General features: G+C 44.2%; 3 protein-coding genes across 4 annotated transcripts; 1 reads left to right on the top strand and 2 right to left on the bottom strand.

Moving 5' to 3' along the window:
* Window positions 1-106: 106 nt before the first annotated feature.
* On the bottom strand, window positions 107-5,241 carry tmem263 (transmembrane protein 263). The gene is made up of 3 exons (XM_053886611.1): window positions 4,906-5,241; window positions 2,469-2,537; window positions 107-1,503 (listed from the first exon to the last, which is right to left on the bottom strand). Exons 2-3 carry the CDS (start codon window positions 2,533-2,535, stop codon window positions 1,214-1,216), a joined length of 357 nt encoding a protein of 118 aa, XP_053742586.1. The 5' UTR covers window positions 2,536-2,537; window positions 4,906-5,241; the 3' UTR covers window positions 107-1,213.
* Window positions 5,242-5,837: 596 nt separating this feature from the next.
* Window positions 5,838-11,954, top strand: si:dkey-103i16.6 (uncharacterized protein LOC557125 homolog). Its single transcript, XM_053885273.1, has 8 exons — window positions 5,838-5,961; window positions 10,153-10,354; window positions 10,414-10,587; window positions 10,654-10,886; window positions 10,954-11,054; window positions 11,119-11,280; window positions 11,395-11,604; window positions 11,733-11,954. Exons 2-8 carry the CDS (start codon window positions 10,161-10,163, stop codon window positions 11,871-11,873), a joined length of 1,215 nt encoding a protein of 404 aa, XP_053741248.1. The 5' UTR covers window positions 5,838-5,961; window positions 10,153-10,160; the 3' UTR covers window positions 11,874-11,954.
* An 800-nt stretch (window positions 11,955-12,754) lies between these two features.
* On the bottom strand, window positions 12,755-21,121 carry ric8b (RIC8 guanine nucleotide exchange factor B). 2 transcript variants are annotated; one of them, XM_053886561.1, is made up of 10 exons: window positions 20,933-21,121; window positions 20,575-20,622; window positions 19,894-20,508; window positions 19,354-19,448; window positions 18,943-19,093; window positions 18,596-18,691; window positions 18,378-18,522; window positions 18,166-18,310; window positions 17,963-18,082; window positions 12,755-13,697 (listed from the first exon to the last, which is right to left on the bottom strand). In XM_053886561.1, exons 1-10 carry the CDS (start codon window positions 21,014-21,016, stop codon window positions 13,586-13,588), a joined length of 1,611 nt encoding a protein of 536 aa, XP_053742536.1. In that variant the 5' UTR covers window positions 21,017-21,121; the 3' UTR covers window positions 12,755-13,585. The 2 variants fall into 2 exon arrangements, with proteins under 2 accessions (XP_053742536.1, XP_053742537.1); XM_053886562.1 differs by having other exon boundaries at window positions 20,575-20,617; window positions 20,933-21,082.
* Window positions 21,122-21,419: the final 298 nt, after the last annotated feature.

Here is a 21,419-nt window from a genome sequence, read left to right as displayed (position 1 = left end):
AGATCACTTCCACTGCTGAGCTTTGAAGTCTTATTTTCAACTGTGACTTTGAATATACAATACTTATTATAGTTTTGGAATAAATTCAACATGTTAGCTGCAAGGTTTGTTTTGCACGTTGACTCGACCACATCAGCTGTGCTAGATGGAAACAGCTTATTTATGTGGATTTATTTGCCCCCATGTGGATTAAAGGTAACCAATCCTGCAGCAGTGCTCATCTGAAGAGTCATGGCAAAGGGGAAAAGAAGAAAACAATTATTGACACCAACACACAGATCCACATCTCACACACACACTGCATCAACTTTTATTTCAAGGCTCGAATACATCAACTCTCATTTCCCAAACAAAACACTGATAATAACAAGCTCTCCGTAACAGCTCAACTCATCATCCATGTTTTTGTGTCGACAGATTTAGATGACTGTTAAAAAAATGCAAGGTGAAATCCTGGCATCGTACAGAATGTAACCAATGACTGCGCAGGGGGAGAAATGTTTCAGAACAAGTAGAAGCAAGTTCATTTCACTCCACCTGGATCATCCAATACTTATCAGGGACAGAAATGTCTAAACTCGCATTCTTACATTGCATAACTGACCAAAGCTTTCCATTGAACTTCTGTTGTGTCTTTAAACCAGCTTATTCGATGACACCAGAGGGCGCTCTAGACCACAATGACTGATTCAACCAGGTTAAAAAAATGTATTGGTGTCGTTTTCTGGTCGCAGAGAGACAGTCTACTTTCAGCAATGGCAGCTTCATAAGTAGAAAAGACTGTGACCAGTGCAGACCAGTAACTAGAAAACCCACAGAATCTGCAGGCGGTCCTGGTTGGTGTTGTCAGTTATAGCATCCATCATGATGTAAATTGTTAGTCTCGCATAAGGTGCCTTTTTCATGCCTCTCTCTACAGCACTCGTGGTCCCGAATACGAACTACAAAATTGTTTAATAGAAAAGCAGGCGCTGACATTCAAGACTGCTTTCATTTGCGACAGATCACAGTCACCGGAAGCTGTTGCTTTACACTTCCTTGACACAAAGTTGAAGAGTACATGTACACACAACATTTGTATGTATATAAAAACAGAAGCTGAAGAAGAATTGTAAACACAGACCCCAGATTAAAACATGCACAAGTTTTCCTGCTCAGCCGTCTCAGACCGGATGCTGTGGTGAGTGTGTGCGTCGAACGGCTCATTCATCCGTCAGTCAGACTTGTCTTTCTTTTTGCCTCCTATCGGAACTTTGCTGGCCACCGCGGAGCCCACGGCCGTCACTCCACCGGCTAATGCGCTGGCGCCGCCTTTGACCAGGCCCACGCCGGCGGCAGGCACAGAAACTACGGTGCTCACGGCACTCTTGGTCAGGTCCAGACCCTTTCCTCCGACCCAGGTGACACCCTCGATTGTGGCTCCTAGAGCCCCTTTGGTGGCACCGTATAAGCCGCCCGCCAGTCTGCCCAACATGCCCGGCTGTGGCTGAGGATGGTCTTTGGCTGATGGAGAAGAAGATCGGTTCAAACTTGTAGAGAGTTAAGCACTATGCTTCATATTGCTTCAGCCTTTTACTGGGCTAAAACAAATCATAATAGAGAGAGAAATATAGCCAACATATTTCTGCGACACTCTTCATAGTAGTTACATTACAGTCAGATGAATCCATAAATACTAATGCCAAACAATTGCTCAGAATTAAGTATATTATATTGGTTTAAATAAGGTGATATAAAAACTTGAATAAAGCCACCATTGTGATTTATTGTGCAATTGGCAAAGTGATGCAAAATGAACAATATTTTGTCATCATTTGATTCAGTAATATACCAAATTCATTCAAATTGAAAAATGTGCCATTTGTAGCAAATATTCTTGTACCATTAAACTGCGATTAATTGACATTAATCACTAATTCTGTAATTAATTCGATTCTTTTTTTAATCGAATCCCACCCCTAAAAAAATACTTTTTTTCTGTCAATTCTTACATATTAATTTGTGTAATTTTTTATTTTAAAATGTGCTTAAAATTCTAGCTGCTGCCTTTTTTTATGGAGAGCAGAACAAAGTTTTAACCTCAATACATACACTTAACTTGCAAGTGCATGCTGTTGTTCGTGAGCAAACAACAGGCTCTATTGTTGTGACGACACACAAAACAGATCTCAATGATATAACGCTGAACAGAGACTGAAGACAGATATAATCTGTAGTAAACTGACTATGAATAGAACTAACTTCCAGGGCGTGCAACTCAAAAGACAATTGTTGGTGGATCAGACAACATTTAACTGCTATTAAAAGGATTATGTAAACATCTGTGTGTGATGAATGATACATTTCCATGTTGTCTCCAGAACAAATTTGTGTTAAACACACACAAGTGCTGACACTAACTTTTTTAAAAATGTGGCACTACAGTTCATAAGCACATTTTTAATTTACTAGGTCGCTACAAATCTAACCTGAATCCCCGGGCTCATCATCGTGGCATGCAGGCATGTCCTCGGGCACCTGCTCCGCCTCACTCATCTCTGTGGGAAAACAAATGAGAGGGTCATGTGACACGTTTCATGTGGCAATTATGACCGGCTCGGCAGATTTGGCACAGAGCAAATCATTTTTGATAAGACAGAATATTCCAGACTTAAAACTAAACTCGCTTGTTGGCTCACAGAGGCTGAAGCGCGAATAAACCACATACGCTCAAAATGAATGCGGGAGGACTTTCATTGCTCTGTAAAGGAGTTGTTGCAGGTTTGTTAAATGGCAGCCAAAGATTCTGGCAAGTACTGACCTTTGTTTGAGCAAGGCATCAGCATCAAGGCGTCACATTGTGGGCAACTATCCAGAGTGCAAGTCACAGGGAGGCTTTGTTGGCAGCAAAAAGAGCAACTGCCAGTTCAACCAGCCCACCTCAGGACGGTGCAATATACTATATGTTTTTGACCGAGCGTCCCCTCACTCAGAAGACTACTGAAACACCATGACCAGCGACTGGACCTTTAAAAGCAGACGACTGAGTTGCCAACAAGAGCTGAAGATAATGGAAGGTCACTCTGTAAAGATGACACCAGGTCAAAACAGGGAGACATTGTGCAGTCAAACCTTGATCAGACACATGGATAAGATTGGGAATGTCTTGGAAGTCTCAATCAAAGTGTTTGAGAAAAGACAGTAACAGTTAAGCTGTTACATCAACAACCTCGGGAGATTAAAAATAAAATCTGTGATTAAAAAAAAAAAAAAAAAGACTCACATTTTAAGACCAACTTGTATTAAGTGTCCCCGGCAGTGACAACATACCGCTTCCCCCCTCAGGGACACTTTAGTTTAACACCATCATGACACACGGCTGTCAGAAAACAAAGTGAATGCCAGCAGTCAGGGCTGGAGCATGTGTCAATAAAGGGCATTGCTGAGGGTGTGCTGAGTGCTGAGGATCCTAAAACAAGGCAGACCAGTTCACCGTCTACACACGGAGCTGCACAACAGGATGAAGAACAGATGACTGGCTGCTCTTCATCCTGTAAGCCTCAAACAAATCATGATCAAGTGTTGAACACTGATTAAACTCTATATGTTTAAAAGTTTATAAGCAATGAGTGATATAGTGGTGATGTATTATTTATGTTTTGTAGCTTTTCAGTGGGTTTAAAATTAACAATGTTTAGTACAGATACAGTTAAAACTTGTGTGTTTTGAGGTCATATTTCTAACAGAAAAATGCACTTCATATGTGACGGGTTCACACAATCAGCTTTTCAACAACTACTTGTGTCTGTTTAGATGAATATGAAACAAATAAGTGACCTACAAATATAGGGAGAGAAAATGAAGCAGTCACAATGAGAGTCAACCTCACTACTGGAGGATGTAGAATGAAGCAACATCTTTCTTATTGGGATCTGGTCTCTATATTTCACTAAGAAAGTCAAGATACTTCATACAAACATGTATGATTCTCCTCTCGCTGTAGACATGTGCACACCGTAAGGATAACAATGCATTGTTTAAGCAATTCAATTGAGTCAGAACAATATAATTTTCTTAAAAACGTGAACGTTGTATATTGTTTTAAACATCTTATTCTAGTGTTTCATGTTATTCAAAGGGCATTCTTTCTTCCAAGCCATATGCAGCAAAAAGCCACAATGATCCCATTTTGGAGAGGACATTTTCCTGTCCAACACTGATAGGAGTTGCCTGTTAAATCCAAGTTCCACATCATTGAGGCTTGGCCATCCATGACCTTCCATACCGTTAAATTATATTCAAGCTACTGCACAACAGTGTCATCCCACAACTTATTGACAACTCGAGACCCGTTCAACCAACCCAAACTATAGCTGGCTATCATCTTATGGGAGTTCTGTGTATATTTGCTGATATTGCAATAACAAACCACCCCATAAATAAGGGAAAAAAACAGACTCCATAGCTGCTTCGTCTTACACATAAATATATTAGCATGGACTGTGGTGTGTTGCGTTATATACATTATTCAACATGTGTGCACAACAGTTACTAGCAACCTAAGCTACAAAGGATAATCCAACACTGAAGAAGAAGGGTAGTTTTCTTCATAATATTGAAACGCCAATACAATAACCGGACTGGAGATTAGTGAGCATGAAAATAAGAGTGCTATATTTGAGACGTCGACTGACTTCGTCTTCCAGCAACGTCAAGGCAGACACGTCATCCGACAAACACCAGCGTACACACGTATTCCACTCTTGACTATTAGAGCCCTTACGTTGAGGTTTAGGCAACTTTTCAACTTTAGCAGTGAAAGTTAACACTGCAGTCATTAGTAAGAGAACGTTATCACTGTTTTTCTGGCGTCTGAAAGTCGCAATGGCTGACACATCCCACATACTCGACCATGTAGTTACTTACCTGATTCGTAAACGCTTTTCCGATGTGTATTCTCTGTCCCTAGAAATGTGTGTATATACTATAGACTAAGGTTACTTCTTAAATTTCCGATGATTTCAGCCCCAGACACCAGAGCGGCTGGTGGTGGAAAACGTTTGCATGTATGTGGTTGTTTTTTTTTTTGGAAAACTTTAGTCCCCGCCCCTCAGAGGTACAGTGTGTCCACAGCTGCACACACTCGCCTCTTTAAACATCCAACGATACGAGCAAAAAATATTTCCACAATTCAGGACAGACGCGTGTTCCGCTGGCCTGTGCCTCAGACCAGCGCGTAAGACAGTGAAATGTGTGTCTATGGATGACGAACTTTATGAGTTTAATGACAGATGTCTTGGATGTGGGCAGCGGATATACGTCACACTCTACGGCGGAAGTGACGCAGAGTTCGTTTTAGTATGCAAATCAGTTATTTCCTATTTCTATTTATTTGTTTATTTTTTAATAGTGAATTTAATTTTTTTAAGCGGCGCAAATGACTCATTTTTTAGCTGTCGCAAAAATGTAAACAAAACATACTGAAATAATAATGGTTTACTGGCCTTACAAGGGAGATTTCCCATCTCTAGTCTGAAACTTATCGGGAGAAAAATAATATTAATGACGTAGTCTACTCATATTACGATGGTTGAGACGTTTGGAAGGTGGAAAATAACTTGTTTTAGGGGGCGACCATGGCTGATGACGTCAACAGCGACAACTGACCAACTCATTAAAAATTAAATATCACTGCTTTACAAATACATACACATAGAATTGAAATTACAAAAATAATGATATATGTGAGTATAGTTAAGTGTTGAAGAAGAAAAAAACACAAAGCTCTTGGATGACAAAGGAAGGCGGAAACACAATGTCACGTGATCTGACAGGCGGTTTCCCGCGCGAGTTTGTGTCCGGTTAAGTCCTGCAGACCTCGTAGAATGAAAGCGACAAAAGCGTGAATTGAGAATATCTTCGTATTGGATGCTGCAGATTCTGCCCGCAGACAGGAGTCGCGGTTATCGGGAGGACAGACAGGTAACAATCTTTATTGTTTCTTTTTTGGTTGCATTTAATTTTGCAAGTTCAGCAACTAAATATTTCGTTTGTATGGTGTGAACACGCGCTTAATACGTGCGTGTCTAACAAAACCAAACACTGGGAATCAACCACACATACGAAACATCCGGAATAAAACACTACAGTTGGAATGTAAATGATGTTATTATTGATGTCAGACGACGTCAATGCCAGTGGTTGTGGAGAAATTGAACCTCTGTATCTTCAAAATGAATGAAATCCATATCATTGGACCCAAATTATCAATACACTATTGTTCTTTGTTTCCACGTGAATAAATATCAAACCTACGAGGAAACACTTAATATAAACAGTATTCAAAACATCAAGTTATATTCCAATGAAGTGTTTTACCGCTTTATTCAATCATTCATCTATTTGTTTAATATAGAGAATGATTTTCGTATGGTGTCTGTTCTTAAATTCATGATACAAATATTATTATAACCCAATCTATTATTTTACAGTACACGATTGGGATAACCTTTATTATATAGGATGAAATAACGCAATATTTTTATTATTGTTGTTGTTTTTATATTCCTCTGTGTAGTTAAAACTTGAAGCTTCTTAAGCTGTGGTGACGTTTAAGAACAATTTTAGAACAATTTACTTGGGATGTAATGGAACAGTTTAGGCCAGTAGATGTCACTGTGACCTTTTTATTGCCCCGTCTTCACTGTTGACGATAGTATGACTCCATCGCGGATGGAAGCAATATAGTTTTCGTGAATATACGTTAAAACTCCGCCTGCATTTATTTATTTATTTTCAGAAAGTAACAGCTTTCAGGTTAGCCGATTTTATTTTTTCATTGGGTAAATGAACAAGTAAAAACTAGTGCTAGTGTATCAATGTGTCTGTAGTTCTATAACCATTTTTAAAGTGAATTACAAATTGTCTGTACCGGATGTTTTTTTTTTTTCATCGGTTGTTTGTTATTCTTTTGGGCTCCATAACGAGTGCAGTCAGATGAAATACACCTCACACATTCACGACAGGTTCGAAGCGACGGTCAAGGTCACCGCTTGAAAACTTGATCCAAGTCTGAGTATTGTGGATGCGAGCTGTCGTCGGGTCACGTGGCCTGGTGCTGCGGCATCACACCTCGTCCTCCGCCGATTGATGTTTATTCAAGGTTCGGGCGTCCTCGCCGACTAATGGGACAAAAGTCATCGACTGCGCGGGCAGAAGTGGCTGTCAGCCGCCTCCTTCTGTAGCGCGGACAAACAATGTTCAACACAAATGAGCACGAGCTGCTTTGTGCGCGCGGACCGAGAGGCTTTGACAGAGACGCGACACAGAGCGATGCGTCATTAGCGAGCAGGTGGGAAACACAGACGCAGGGCTGCTTCCTCTCCAACTATTGAAGAGGTTTCCATGGCGACCGAGGAGCCCGGCGCCTCCTGCGGGAGGCCGCGGGGATCAAACCAACTGCTCCTCGACTTTGTTCCAAGTGAAGGGTGAACTGTTTTGTCGCGGAGAAAAACCTCGTTAAACAGCGTTCCCTTCAGCACACAGCTGATGTGTCGCCCTCATGAACTCCTTTACGTGTCGGTCAGCACCTCTTTACTGCGACTGGACTGGAATTTACTTGGGAGTTTTTATTGGAAACTGGCGCACGTCAGTTCAGTGGCTGCGCTTCTGTCCGTATTTGATGCTGCACTAGTTCATTCATTCATTCGTTGAAATGCAAAAAATGTGTTGAGTCGTACAGATAAAATGAATGTAGAGCAATAGTATAGTTACAGATTTTTTCTTTCTGCTGATAAAAGATGCCTCTATACTTTCATACTTTGCCAGGCGTCACAGCAATACAACGCCACCTATAGACTTGGCATGTGTACTACATCGAATTTTACATGGGTCACTTGCCACAGAATTTCTTTGCTGAGAAAAATCGTGGTGGAAACCTTGGTGTACTTTTAGCAGCTACTGTACTATAAAGTATAAAAGGAACCTAGTTCTGTGCTCTGCTTCACTATGAAGTTTCATTCAAATGCCAAACATCCATCAAATGATGCTACATGGACATATGATATTGACTTTATGGTCAGCAAACATTGTATTGCCATCCAAACATGGATATGAGGTATTATGATGAAGCATATGCATGCATATTTTGACTACAGCAACCTGTCAGAAGTAGTTGTTTGTCTGCTCTGTGTCTTTGGAAAGTGAAGATGGCACATACAAACTACATATAATGACAACAATATTCCATGTTTTATAGAATAAAATTATGGCGGAATATAATTAAGCGTAGTTATCCAACATATAAGCTGTGCCTATAAATTATGAGCGCTTGTTTTAACACCAACCTGTGAGGCGGTGTTTGGATTTCTGTTAAAACGAAATGGACGCTTTAGGAGTGTGAACAATGAGCACTGTTGTTTAGTGCGACAACTGTAACCCTCATATGAGCAGCGTCACCCCTGGTGGTCCACAAACAGCCAGCAAGGGAAAGGACAAGAAAGGGAGGGTTGCTGAGGTGGGTGTGTGTGTCGCGGTCCCAAATCCCCTTTAAAGCCTTTTGTCTTTCAGTCTGGGATTTGTTATTGAAGGATGATGCATTTCATGGGCTGCACCGTCAGACTTTCTATGAAAAATCCAGTCCGTTTTGTCTCCATAGCTTGTTTCTGATGAATTTTCATTTAAAATTTTAAAGATGTGTTGGGGTTTTCATGCATCTACAATCATGCAAAATTCATATCCGAATTTGGTGTATTTATTTCTACAGTAGCAGCATCATCTCGACGTCCACTAGGTGGCCTCTGCCAAATCTTGTTTTATGAGCAGTAGCACTCTTGTTTTCTTGGTCACTGCAGCTCCCGATCACTCGCTGTCATTGCTCAAGGAAGAAGTTAGAAGACCCAGAATAGCTTTAGAGGTCCCCTCCTCCCTCTCTTCCTCCTCTTCTTCTACTCCTGTGTTCCCTCTTTATTGAATCCCGCCCCCGCATCATTTATCTCCGCACCCCCAGCTCTCCTTCTCCTCAGTTTTAGGGGGCCGTTAGGGGGCATCCTCTTTTCTCTTCCAGCTGGGTTTGTTGACACACAGTCAATCTACGCTTTTCTTTCACCTCTGCCACCTTCTTTTCAACTTTCGACCCCCCCTCCCCTCACCCTTCGCCACCCTCGGACAGTTAAAGCCTCGGACAGTCAAGCTGTTACAACTGGGAACCAAAAAATGCAAAGTTTTAATGCAGTTTAAGTGCTTTCCAATATGCCCCACTGCTATTGTGGTGCGTTCCACCGTGTGTCTATGCGAAACAAACAGGAAGCTCGTGCCTGTGTGAAAAAGACGGATATGAAAATAGACCTCTTATACAAAGCAATATGCTTTGACAGATGTTGCGAGTTCATGCTAAAGAAAATTGATATAACTGTCATTTTACAAGGAAGGACAAGTGCTGCCACAGTTCTCTAATGCAGTGGCTCTTAACCTTTTTGATCTTGGGGCCCACCTTTTCCACAAGAAGTGGATCCGGAGGATTCAGTGATTCAGTACTGTGATGACTGATTTCTGATTTCAGAGTTACTAATTTGATTCAATAACCACACATGTAAACAAACCAAAACCTTGTGAAATGACTTGAAACCATGTGATCAGTGCAAAGATATTAGTCATGGAAAAGTTCAAACAGCAGCAGAACCAAGCACAATTCATGTTCATCAAATTTACTAAAGAAAAAAGAAGAAAAAAAAATACCTTAGATGCAAACTGGTGAGAAAATTGAAAAAGTTGTACGTCATGAATAAAATTCTAAACAAAATAAATAGAATAAAACGTCTAAATGTCATAAAATATTTTAATTTTACATAAATAAACTCTAAAGAAGATAAGTAAAGTGTTTCTTCTGTGTATTAAAACTTAACGTCTCGGCCCTGATGGCCCAGAGGTGTAAAACCAAAAACTTTAAGCGGCCCCCTAGGGGGCGCTCGCGGCCCAACCATGGGCCTCAGCTCTATGGTTAAGAATCACTGCTCTAATACTCTAATAATCAGAAGCCATAGTGTGAGCTTTTGGCTGCTCTTGTGTTACACAGTGGGTTTAAAATAGAAATGGATTTTTGGGGTGATGTCAGCATAGGGATTGTCTGCATCTTTGGTTGGTTAAGCTTCTGTCCTCCCATTTGTTTGGCAGCAGCTTTTAAAATGAACCGAACAAGGTCCAGTCTGAACAAAAAGCCCCGCCAACCCACGACCAGGATCACGCGCAGCGCCAGCTCCCAGAGCAAAGGCAAAGACCCAGAGCCCAGTCTGTTCGCCAAACAGCGCAAGAAGCAGAGTGACTGGGGTCTGACCAAGGAGCTGAGCCAGATGAGTGTTGATGGACAGGATGAGTTGAGGTGAGGTTTTGGAAACGCCGCCCTTGACCCCGCCTCTTATGTGTCTTTTGCTATTCCAGTGATGGGAATCGTCTCAGTCAGGGTTCGGTTCTCAAAGGTGGGTGTGAAGCCAAGTCAAGATCTGGAGGTGGTCTGGCCTCTGTGGTGCGGCTGCTGAAGCTTGGTCGATGTAAGAACGTGGTGGTGGTGGCCGGAGCTGGAATCAGCACTGCCAGTGGGATCCCCGACTTCAGGTCAGCTCCTGCACCACTGCAACCGCTTTAAAAACGTCGGGTGCCAACGGTGATCTCCCTCTCCAGGACCCCAGGCACGGGTCTTTACGCCAACTTGGAGAAGTACAGCATCCCATATCCTGAAGCCATTTTCAACATCGACTACTTTTCCAACGACCCGCAGCCCTTCTTCTCTCTGGCCAAGGAGCTGTACCCCGGCAGCCATCGCCCCAACTACGTCCACTACTTCCTGCGTATGCTGCATCACAAAGGCCTGCTGCTGCGGTTGTACACCCAGAACATCGATGGGCTGGAGAAATGTGAGCAAAAGTCCAACGTCTCCTCTGATGTTCAGGTGTGAAATATAATGCTAGTCGTATTCCACAGTGTGCGGTATTCCAGAAGACAAACTGGTGGAAGCACACGGCAGTTTCGCCACAGCCTCCTGCCATCTCTGCTACACACCTTACCCAGCCGATGAGGCCAAGGTACAACTGAGATTTTCAACCCTTCTTTCTCGACCTCCGATCATCGAACAAGTCTTCTCCCCAGCTCTCGATCATGAACGACAAGGTCCCTGTGTGTGGCTTCTGCTCTGCAACCGTCAAACCCGATGTCGTGTTTTTCGGGGAGGACCTTCCACAGAAGTATTTCCTTAACACAGTGGACTTCCCCAAAACGGACCTACTCATCATCATGGGAACCTCTCTGCAGGTAAATAGAAGCTGCTTTTACAAATCTTCATCTGCAGTTTGGTGTTCTGGTCGGCGCAGGGCTCTGGATGGTTAGAACTTTGTTCCTACTTCTGCATATTTATCATCCTATCAGATCGAGCCGTTTGCCAGCCTGGTCAATACAGTACGCTCCACTGTCCCACGTCTCCTCTTGAATCGGGACGCCGTGGGTCCATTCCAGAAGAGCCCCTTACGCAGGGGGGACTACATGGAGCTGGGAGACCTGGAGACGACCGTCCGACGCTTTGCCGACTTGCTGAGCTGTAACACAGAGATCGAGGAACTGATGATGAGAGCAGAAGCGGTGGGTTCTTCCATTTCAGAATAGTACAGGGTGCTGCTGTGTTGCCTGTCGAAAGCCTGATCTTGTTCAGTGGCGGAGCTGTCCAACACACCCATTAACAGAAACATGGTTTCTCTCTGTGCTGGTAGAATCTGCCACCGTTGGTCAGCATCGCTCCACCTGTTCCAGAAGGCTCTGACCACCCGATGATGTCAGAGTTCAGTGGTGGCGAGGACACCGACTCAGAGACGGACAGCAAGAGTTCGGCCTCGTCCCACCTGAGTCACTGAAGACGAAGCACTGGAGGTGTTCACACTACGATTCAGGTTCTTTCAGTGAATGATCCGTAACCTTAAAGCACTTGTTCATGTTTTATCAGGAAAACTATTTTAAATGTATTTAATAAAGGTTTGTAATAAATGTATTTTTGTTTATTACTGAGTCACCCCAAAATGTCGTGACATGTCAGGTGTTTAGGAGACCAAGTCAGAGAGGCTAGATGGAGATGGTTTGGACATGTACAGAGGAGAGAGAGCCAGTACATCGGTAGGAAGATGTTGAGGTTGGAACTGCCAGGCAGAAGGTGGAGAGGAAGGTCAAAGAGGAGATTGATGGAGGTGGTGAAGGAGGACATGAGGTTTGTAGGTTTGAGAGAAGAGGAAGCAGAGGACAGGGTGAGATGGAAGAAGATGATCCACTGTGGCCACCCCTGAAGGGAGAAGCCAAAAGAAGAAGACTGAGCCACCCCAAAATACATCCAGAGACATGCCTTCCACAGAATACCAGTGAAATGTTTATATGTGTCAAACATTATCCCAAACAAACAGAATCTTTCTCAAAATAAAAGACTCCCAATCTCAGATGACATCATGGATGGGATCCTGAAGAAAAACCCCTCCCAGATCAGGTCATCAGTCAGCACATGGACGGTCTGTAGACACGATAGGGGTGGATGGAAGAACACTTGATGTCCCTGAGGTGCTTGTTTAGGAACTACAGAAGCAGCTAATATTGTGTCAATAGCTAGTACCTGGAGATCTGCACTGCCCATTGAGCATGTCTCTCACCACGGCCGGGTCACAATGGAGGATGCAGCAGGCAGCAGACCATCTGTTCCAAAAGGTGAGTCAAATAAAAGTATGTTGCTCAAATAACTGTGCTTCCAAAGAAACGAATCATCAACAAACAATGAAGTGATCAGCTCTTTATTTTCACCTGTATACGTCATACAAAGATGGAGCCAGAAGCATAAAAAGCAGAGGAGATGGAATGATTCTTTCAGACCAACAACATAAACACCAGATTTCTCCAGCCTCACAAGTTTCACACTTCATCAGAGGCCGCACCAGAATCTCAGCAGTTCCAATTTCCAGGACCATCACTGTCACGACAGAGAGGAATCTTTTTCCACTCTGGAGAGTTACAGAACCGGAGATATCGCAGTGCAGTTTCACATAGCAAGGCCGTCTTCATTTAAGCATTTGGAAATACATTTCCAACCTCATTTTTTTGAGCCACGCCACTTGTCTTTCAACCTCTGTTGTAACAATTTCACATAAAGTGCTGGAATTTCTGTCGAGCCGAATCAGTGACCAGTGGCGATTCACCAGAGCCAGAGGGGAAACCTCATTTTCGAAGTCGATCCATCAACACAGGATGTGGCAAGCATGAACACAGAAGCCCAGAATGACACATCCTGTGTTATCTGAGGGAACCGTAACTAGCAGATAAAAATTGAAGTCAGTGACACGGTGCAAGTTTAAAATGCTGAAGCAACTTCAGAAGATCACCAGCATTAACATTTGAGAATATAAATAAATCCAAGTCTTCATTTCAACTAAAAAACTGCACTTGCGTGCAGTTCAGTAAACAACAAATGTGGGATGCGTGTGCAAGTATTAAAATTCCAGCGACAGATTTACAAGGATGGAAGTTACAGTGTCGGTGAGGGGTTCGCCGGGGTCCCAGTGGTCTGTGCCTAAATATAATGTGGGAGTAAAGTTCACTCATCAGAGTCCGATCCCGACTTCTGCGCCCGAGGATCACAGAGGCTTTCTTCCAGAGGACCTAAGGATCCGTCAGGCCTCATGACCATCGGCCGGATCACGTTCTGCCTGTTGGGGAAAACACAGCAGTTAAAATAACTCATATGAAAGCATGAAACTGGGGAAAGAGCCGCGTGCAGCTATGGAGCCGCAGGTTGGCCATGCCTGCACTAATCTATAAACACTCTCCCGACTCATACAAGTCCCATGATGCACTGCAACAATTGATGCAGCTATAGAAAATGCAATTAATGGTAGTCGAGTCAAGCAATGTGTTTGTTTTGCGAATGAGTATTCGTTTTAGTTCAGTGTTGAGTGATTGTGTTGTGAAAGACTGCTGTGAAAGGTCCGGTATGTTGGTGACTCACAAGTCAGGGGAGGATGGAGGGGAGGATGGAGTCGAGGACTGGTGAGGCCTCTGCAGTAATGATGAGCACATACAGGACTTGAGTAAAGCAGTGTGACACAAGTGACTGAAATAAGTTTGCTCTGCTTCCAAGACGCCTCACTGCTTATGATTCCCCACATGCTGGATAGATGGACAACAAACTCCTCTCACTTTGAGCTAAAAGAGACATCCAGCAAGAGTGCAGTGGGCATCTGCTTGACTTGGTCTTTTCATACAAACAAAAACATATCACTGATATGACAGAAAGAACAGGATAGCAGCTTGCTTCCTGCAAAGTTAGTTAACGCCTGCGTCGAAATGGAATTCAGGACCTCAAATTAGAACTGACCCATTAAAAACTCCAATTGAGAAGACTTGCACATACATCACACAGAGTATATTTCAAGTCTGACACAGCACTTCCTGTTTTAATCTTCATTTGCCTCCATAAGATCCAGGTGAGAACAAAAACTCTCACCAGAAGAGCCAACATTTCAGGGACAGCAGCTCAACAGCTCGGTGTTTTGTGACAGTCTACAAATCGGTCCCGTCCATTCTGTAGGCCCCTCCCCCACTGACGGACACTGGCTTTGCTCGGCCACTTGTCCCTCTCTGCGGTGGCAGTTTAATTACAGGATCAGCACTCGCACTAATCTCCTCAAAGACCCGGCCGCCTCCTCATCCTAATCCAATTAAAGCTGCACCATGTGTCAGCGCTCCCGCCCAGATGAGCCATCTCCAAACTACCTGTCTAAATCATCACAATGATAACTTGGGAAATGTCCAAATGTTCAGATTTTGCTGTCAGCGCCAAGCATCATATTCAACCATCGCGTACCCAGTTTTTTAAAAATTATATTCATGGTTCAAACGGCTAGTTTTCTATGTAAAAACACTTGATAAGAATTTGACCAACACATCGAAGAACCAGAGACCAAAGCACCTGGACTTAAGATGGATGATTTCTTGTCAGGATGACTTAACCAGACTGAGCTGTTCTTCCTACCACAGAAGTGCTGACCTCACCAAGGCCTTCATGGCCACCCTAAAGCAGATATGTGGAAACCGTTGTTTCCCATGTTTGCTACACTTATATAGATTTCACATTGGAGCAGAAAATGATGAACCGAAATCTTAAAACCAAATTCCAAGATCATGGGAGACAGGAACCAGTACCAGCCACCAATGCTGGCCACTGAAAGACAACCACTCCCATGATGACAGTTGCTTTTTCAGCTCCAAGTTACAACCAACACAATTCACTTCAGTATATTAATAACTAAGTTTTATCGCAGATACATACATCGTTGCTTATCGCAGATGTAGAAACGTGCAACATCTGGTAAATAACTGTGACTGAACAAGAAAAGACCTTGCAGGAGAGGAAAGGATTTTAAGGGTGGTTTCACACTGCAGGTTCTGTCTCAAGACAAAGCGTGTTTGGCTCAGAAGTCCGAGATGTGCACACAAGCCAGTTGGGTTTTGGCCGCGGACTTGATCCCAGCTGGAGAGCTGCACCTCGTTTCGGGAAACTCTGCCCAGGGAGGCGAGCTTCTCACCTCAGGCAACTCGGATGCCGGGCAGCAAAGGGTCCGATCGCTGTCTGGGCATCAACATCATACAAAAACAACTTCCCAAACTCCCAGAACACTTAGGTGAGTGGGAGCGCAGCATAGCGGTCTGTGACTTGTGATGTGTGCAGATGTTTGATAACTCACGTGTTTTCGTCTTTATTAGGCTGATAAACACCTGATTTTATTGACAGACAGATTTGCTTCAATGAATAGCGCTGCGCTCTACAGTAACTGTTTTCACTGCTGTGATCCTGCAACTGTCTGCATGAGGACAGCGAAGAGGAAAGATGCTGGTTTTCCCTATAAGTTACTGAAGACCACCAGACTATTCCTCGATCATTTCTGACGTCTGGATCTGTACTTAAATGATTAAAATGTTCTCAATCGTCAGTAGTCTCTCTCACTGTCTTCAAGGTGTTGTGAGAGCAGCGTGGATCAGTCAAGACGCTCTGTATTACGCAGCTTGTTTCCGCCATTTCCTTGTAAATTAAACATGACAACACTCTTCCATGTTTAGTTTTGGCTGTGAAATGCCACATTCTGTTACAGCAGTGGCGGAGCTCCGTCATCAGTCCATATCTGAGGTAACGACGACATGTAGTACTAAGAATTGAGAGAAATTATTTGGTCCAGACGATGGTGGTAAACAGGTTGTGCGACTTCCTTGAGACCTGCTTCGTCGTGGCTCACAAGCCAGCTATTTTGTGCCGCCAGCTGAGGAGAAAAAAAAGGCACATTGCCTGAGGCGCAGAGGTGCGAGGCTGCGCAGAAGGGGGCGAATCGGACTCAGGCCACCCGAGACAGAACCCGCAGTGTGAAACCGCCGATACAGCGAGTATCCTACCCCCAACATCCAAAATGATTTCCTGTACATTCACTCCATAGGTCACCCATCAACCTCCTAATGTCACATGTCAAAGGCAGCAGGTACTAACAAGGTTCCGACTGAAAACAAACAAAAACACGAGGGATCATCTCCAATTAGAGGCAAAAATCTCTCTTCAGCAGAGGAGGCGACAGGGAGCGGGGCGCTGAGTGTGGGAGCTGCTGGGGTGGAGGTGGACTATGTGCTAATTGGAGGACCAGTTAAGCAGTTTTAGGGGGAGGGAGGGCACATTCCTGCCTGACGCTCAGCATCTCCTGAGAGTCGGCGCTCTTCTTCATCATCACCACACCTCTTCAATGAGGGGACGAAGAAAGAGTCGGTGGCCTCAGAATGGAATCCTCTGCTCTCGGCCGCACGTGCCCAATTAAAGCTCGCTCCCTCGTGTCCTCTCCAGACGACAATGACGAGGTCGGCTTTCTTTCTCTCTCCCCCACCACCCCCAACACCCATCTATGTTCTGCCCAAACTGAATTGACGCCGCCGAGCTGTCCGCATCAGCAGGCTGATTGGCTCCTCAGATGATGTGAAATGAAGTCAGGTACCATTAAGAAACTGGCCTCCGTCAGAACCACCGGTTGGCGGTGAGCCAATTAGGCGATAATTAACCGTGCGGCGTTAACGACACCTTCTATTTACACCTGCTGGAAGCGCTGCTGTGCTGGAAGTCCAAGTCTAATTGACTAAGTGCCTGAGATTCTTGCGCTGATGAGTCGGTTGGCAGGAGTCACACTCACAGTTACCGTCAGATGTGGAACACACAGGAGTCTCGGCTCTTGTTCAAAAGGTCAGGATTGTGATAAGGATCTTGGCAGAGGAAATAATGAATCATAACAATACTCGGGGCTAATACATGGAACTCTACCAGATGTCCAACTCAGACCATTACTTATGTGCTCATTTGATGTGAATTAAAAGTTGGGCTGAAGAGAGTGACACCCAAAACATGTTGTTATCTCCGGCCCCAATGTCGCACAACTCTCCTGGAAGTTTTCCTTCCCATCACTGACTCTTCTTTGGCCCCTATCGCGCCTCTCTCCCTCCCTCACAGGGCAACATGGCAGGCTGGTTGGCGGCGCCCAGTGTGGCAGCGGCTCCCTCACCAATATCTGCACTGGGAGCACTCGCATCCCAATAACCTTCCCCCTCTCAGATATGTGCAGTCCTTGAGTTTTGTCTTCGATGTTGCTCATGTGCTTAGGTTTTTTCCAAATCCCACACTGTGTCCCCCTCACGGGAGCCTAATTTGGGAGTTGCTTTTTTTTCTCCCTCCTCCTGCCTTGTGTTTCCATTTCTCATCTATGAACGTGACTTCCGTCTCCCCTGTATGTCATGCATGTCTACCTGGATGGGAGTGATAGAATTTCGTTGTAACTACTTGTAGTATACTATGACGATAAAGCGAATCCTAATCCTGAGCTACACAAAATACCCAACACGTGTTTCCCATACTTGTCATCGGCAGATCTTTTCAGAGTCATGAACCTACCTCGCCAGCTTGTCAAACATTGTGATCAGCTTTTCGGCTTCATACTCTTTCTGCTCCTCCGTCATCTCATCCATTGGGTTGGGCGTCGGCTCCTCCACCGAACACGTCACAGGGTTGATGCTGTGAGGGAAGATACACAAAACAACTTTCTAAAATACCACCAACAGTTTGGATGGATCAATGCAGAGTTGCTTTTGACTTACAACGGCTTTGCTGCCTTGTATTCCTCGGTGTCAGAGTCTTCATCTTCCGAATACTGACCCTGTGTTCGCCCTCTGGTCAGGAAGTCCCGGCCCATCAGAAACCCGGCAGCGTTTCCGTACCCAGTGTACTTCAACAAGCTGTTAACTGCGAAGAGACACCACAAAACCATTCCACGCAGGTCTCTTCACAAGACTCTTCACAAGAAACTTACCATTCTCTTTGCACAAGACAAAAAGAAACTCAGCGGCTGACTCCTTAACACCCAAATCCACATGAGTCATCAGTCGCACCACTTTGTTTCTGAGGGTCGTCCCAACCTCCGGCCGTGTTGTCACATCTCTCAGTGGAGGCAGCACCTGGAGTGAAGAGCACAAACTTCAACTCGTGGGTTTCAGATGAAAACAAGAAGCAACAGCTGCCGTGCTGTACCTGAGCTTTGATGTATCGACGAAACTCTCTGTGGCAGCGAGAGCCTTCAGTCAAGAGACTGAGCACAGGGGTCAGCCCTTCTTTGTAGTTGCACTCCTGTTTGACGGGACAGATATGACACACATCTTACAGACAGTAGTGAAGAAAGCTGCAGGTGTCAATAAAAGAAGAGCTAAAAAAGTCATAATATCTTGTCTGTGATTTATTAATACCACTAATACAAACCCCAAACAGCTGCAATATTATGATGACTTTATTCTACAGCTTCTACTGACATTTCCCAGCTGGAACTTTGCAGAGTATTTCAAAACAGTTGAGCTGATGGAAACAAGAGTGCCATTTCTTACCTTGTCAATTCTTCTCTCCATGAAGTCCAATAGCACCTGTACAGCATCCAAATTTTTCCCACCATATTTTTCGTCACCTCCTTGAACGGGAACATCGATGAACACAGACAAGCAGGAGACGGGGAGGTTCATGAGCAGGTTAACAGCATGACTAGAGACAAGAGTGGACAAGACAAGTTTCAGATCGAGACACCAGTAACGCCTCATTCAAACACCAAAAAGGATAAAACAAGCTGTGATGTAGTTTATAAATACTGCGGGAGATCTTCTCCACATTTGCAACTTATCCAATGTGTGTGTTTGCGCAGAAGATGCAAATCACAGTAGGCAAATATCAGAACACTGCATCCACCATATTGGATTGTTGAGTCCAACGTATCCCAGAACTGAGAGAAGCCAGTCACATCTTACCTGTGAACTTCTTCAGTTTTATCCTCTGTTTCTGTCCTTATCATCAACAGGTGACGAAGGATCCCTGTGATGCGGCGAAACTGGTGGTCGTCCTCCTAAGCAACATTATTATTAGCTCACAAAGCATTTGGCCAGATGAAAAAGCAGAGGGAAAGATAGCAGGCAGCAACTAGTGCAAACATTTACTTTGTTAAATTACTGACTAGAAACTAGTAAGCAAGTTTGTTATCTAGTGGGTGAGCAAAGGTTTTTATGCTAGTGAGGTACATCAGTTCTAGCCACTGACAATCTCCAAAACTGTTTTACCTGTCTGCCGTGTCAGCAGGTCCCAAAATTGAGCAGCAAAAGCAGTGATTGGATATGTTGAATATACCCCAAATCTTAGTTCAGTTTCAGCATATAACAACATCTTCTTTAATGAGTAAAAGTACCATTGTTTGTGCTAATATGGTAAGACTAATTTCATTATTCTCCACAGGAAAATAACTTATATAAATCAGAATAATTTGTCTGAAAAGCAACACGCATTTTTGCGCTCACCTCTCCACGGGGATTGGACAACGTGAGGTTGTACAAGGACTTCAGTGTTTCCATCACCATCTCATTGTCATGAGCCGGCAGCGGAAGAGCCTGCGGGTCTGGGGCTGCCACTTCGTATGGACCGACCCAGCTGACGTCCAGTGTGTGTTGCAGAACGTCAGTGAGCAGCCTCACAGCGTCGCACTCTCTCCTCAAGACCTCCCTCACGTTGGGTTGCAGGGCAGACAGTAGGAAGAGCAGGCGTAATGCAAAGAGGCCCACTTCCTGATTCCAGGTGCGAGCCATGGACACGTTTGAACACAGGCCATGAGGCAGTTTTATGTCCACGCTGGCCTGCTGCGCTGCAGGACTGTTGAAGACGATGTTGCAAAGGCACTTCAATGCCTCTACCACCACATGAAGCTCTTCCTCGGACTGTGGCTGACTCTGGCTATCGCGGGTCTCTCTGGTGGGTATTCTGGCCAGCCTCCCCAGGACTAACATGCCCTCCTTGGTGGCTACAGGTGCCAGGACCTTCTTGTCTCTGGAGAGGATGCGGAGCGTCTCCAGGCACGTCCTCTGACAGCTGGGCTGCACTGGCAGTCCGAGCACCGCTAACACACTCTGGCACAGTTTCTGCAAAGACAAACGTGAACTCTCAGTATGCAGCACGATAACACACGTACATGCGACTCCACTTACACTTCGCAGCTTCTCTTCTTGGGGGTTAAAGGTAAAGGTTTGGCTGTTCTGAAAGAAAGTACACAGTCACTCACACGTTGAGTTTATATCTTCAATCTTCAATACATCTTGTTCAAGTGTCAGCACGACTGTCTCGCTAAAGTTGTTATGGCAGTTGCATGAAACCATCGCTACAGTATTGAAGCATACATCTAAGTTCTCATACGGTCTTGTGCAATGGCTGGACGACAAATGCACGCGATTAAAGGCTGCGTTATTTTCATTTGTAAGAGACGGTTCATTGACGTGAATTAGCTTCCATCGTACAGGTAGCATGATGCTAGCACATTGGTTTGTTTTGGTCGCATTCAACACTCACCTCCTGGTTATACTGCTGAAGGACCGTCTCAATCTCACCGTCACTGACAGTTTCAAGCTGGGAAAGGATGTTGCTCATATCCATGGTGAAAGTATATAGAGACGAGCCGCTCCTTTGGAGTGCAGTGTTCGGAGCCGAGCAGTCGGCTAGGTTAGCTTAGCTTAGTTTGACGTCAGCGTCAGTGTGTGTTAGGAGACGCTGCTGAACTGGAAACTCCCAGGAGTGTCGCTCTCTCTCCTTGTTTCATTCGGCAACGTACCATTTATGCATTAATATACGTGAGAAAAAAAAAACCGAGAACATAATTTTAATGTAAACATGTAAAACTTCTAGTGGGCATTTGTAGTCATATAATCTTTGACTATATTTTATTCAATAATTCAATAGTTACATTGAATTATTATCATATTATGAATATGATAATATATATATTCATAATATTGTTATTATTATCATGAGAAAAAAGAAATAGGTGATAGGTGAAGTG

This window comes from Synchiropus splendidus, chromosome 14 (assembly GCF_027744825.2).
Source record: "Synchiropus splendidus isolate RoL2022-P1 chromosome 14, RoL_Sspl_1.0, whole genome shotgun sequence".
Lineage (NCBI taxonomy): Eukaryota > Metazoa > Chordata > Actinopteri > Syngnathiformes > Callionymidae > Synchiropus > Synchiropus splendidus.
Note: the sequence above shows the minus strand (reverse complement) of the source record. Positions and strands in the feature narration are given on the sequence as shown.

Coding starts and splice junctions, on each gene's coding strand:
- tmem263 (XM_053886611.1), bottom strand. CDS start 2,535: ATGAGTGAGGCGGAGCAGGTGCCCGAGGACATGCCTGCATGCCACGAT. Junction 1,504..2,468: donor TGATGAGCCCGGGGATTCAG/GTTAGATTTGTA, acceptor CTTCTCCATCAG/CCAAAGACCATCCTCAGCCA.
- si:dkey-103i16.6 (XM_053885273.1), top strand. CDS start 10,161: ATGAACCGAACAAGGTCCAGTCTGAACAAAAAGCCCCGCCAACCCACG. Junction 10,588..10,653: donor AGTGGGATCCCCGACTTCAG/GTCAGCTCCTGC, acceptor CTCCCTCTCCAG/GACCCCAGGCACGGGTCTTT. Junction 11,605..11,732: donor TGATGATGAGAGCAGAAGCG/GTGGGTTCTTCC, acceptor CTGTGCTGGTAG/AATCTGCCACCGTTGGTCAG.
- ric8b (XM_053886561.1), bottom strand. CDS start 21,016: ATGGATATGAGCAACATCCTTTCCCAGCTTGAAACTGTCAGTGACGGT. Junction 20,509..20,574: donor AAGAAGAGAAGCTGCGAAGT/GTAAGTGGAGTC, acceptor TTGTCTTTGCAG/AAACTGTGCCAGAGTGTGTT. Junction 18,692..18,942: donor TGGAGAGAAGAATTGACAAG/GTAAGAAATGGC, acceptor CCCGTCAAACAG/GAGTGCAACTACAAAGAAGG.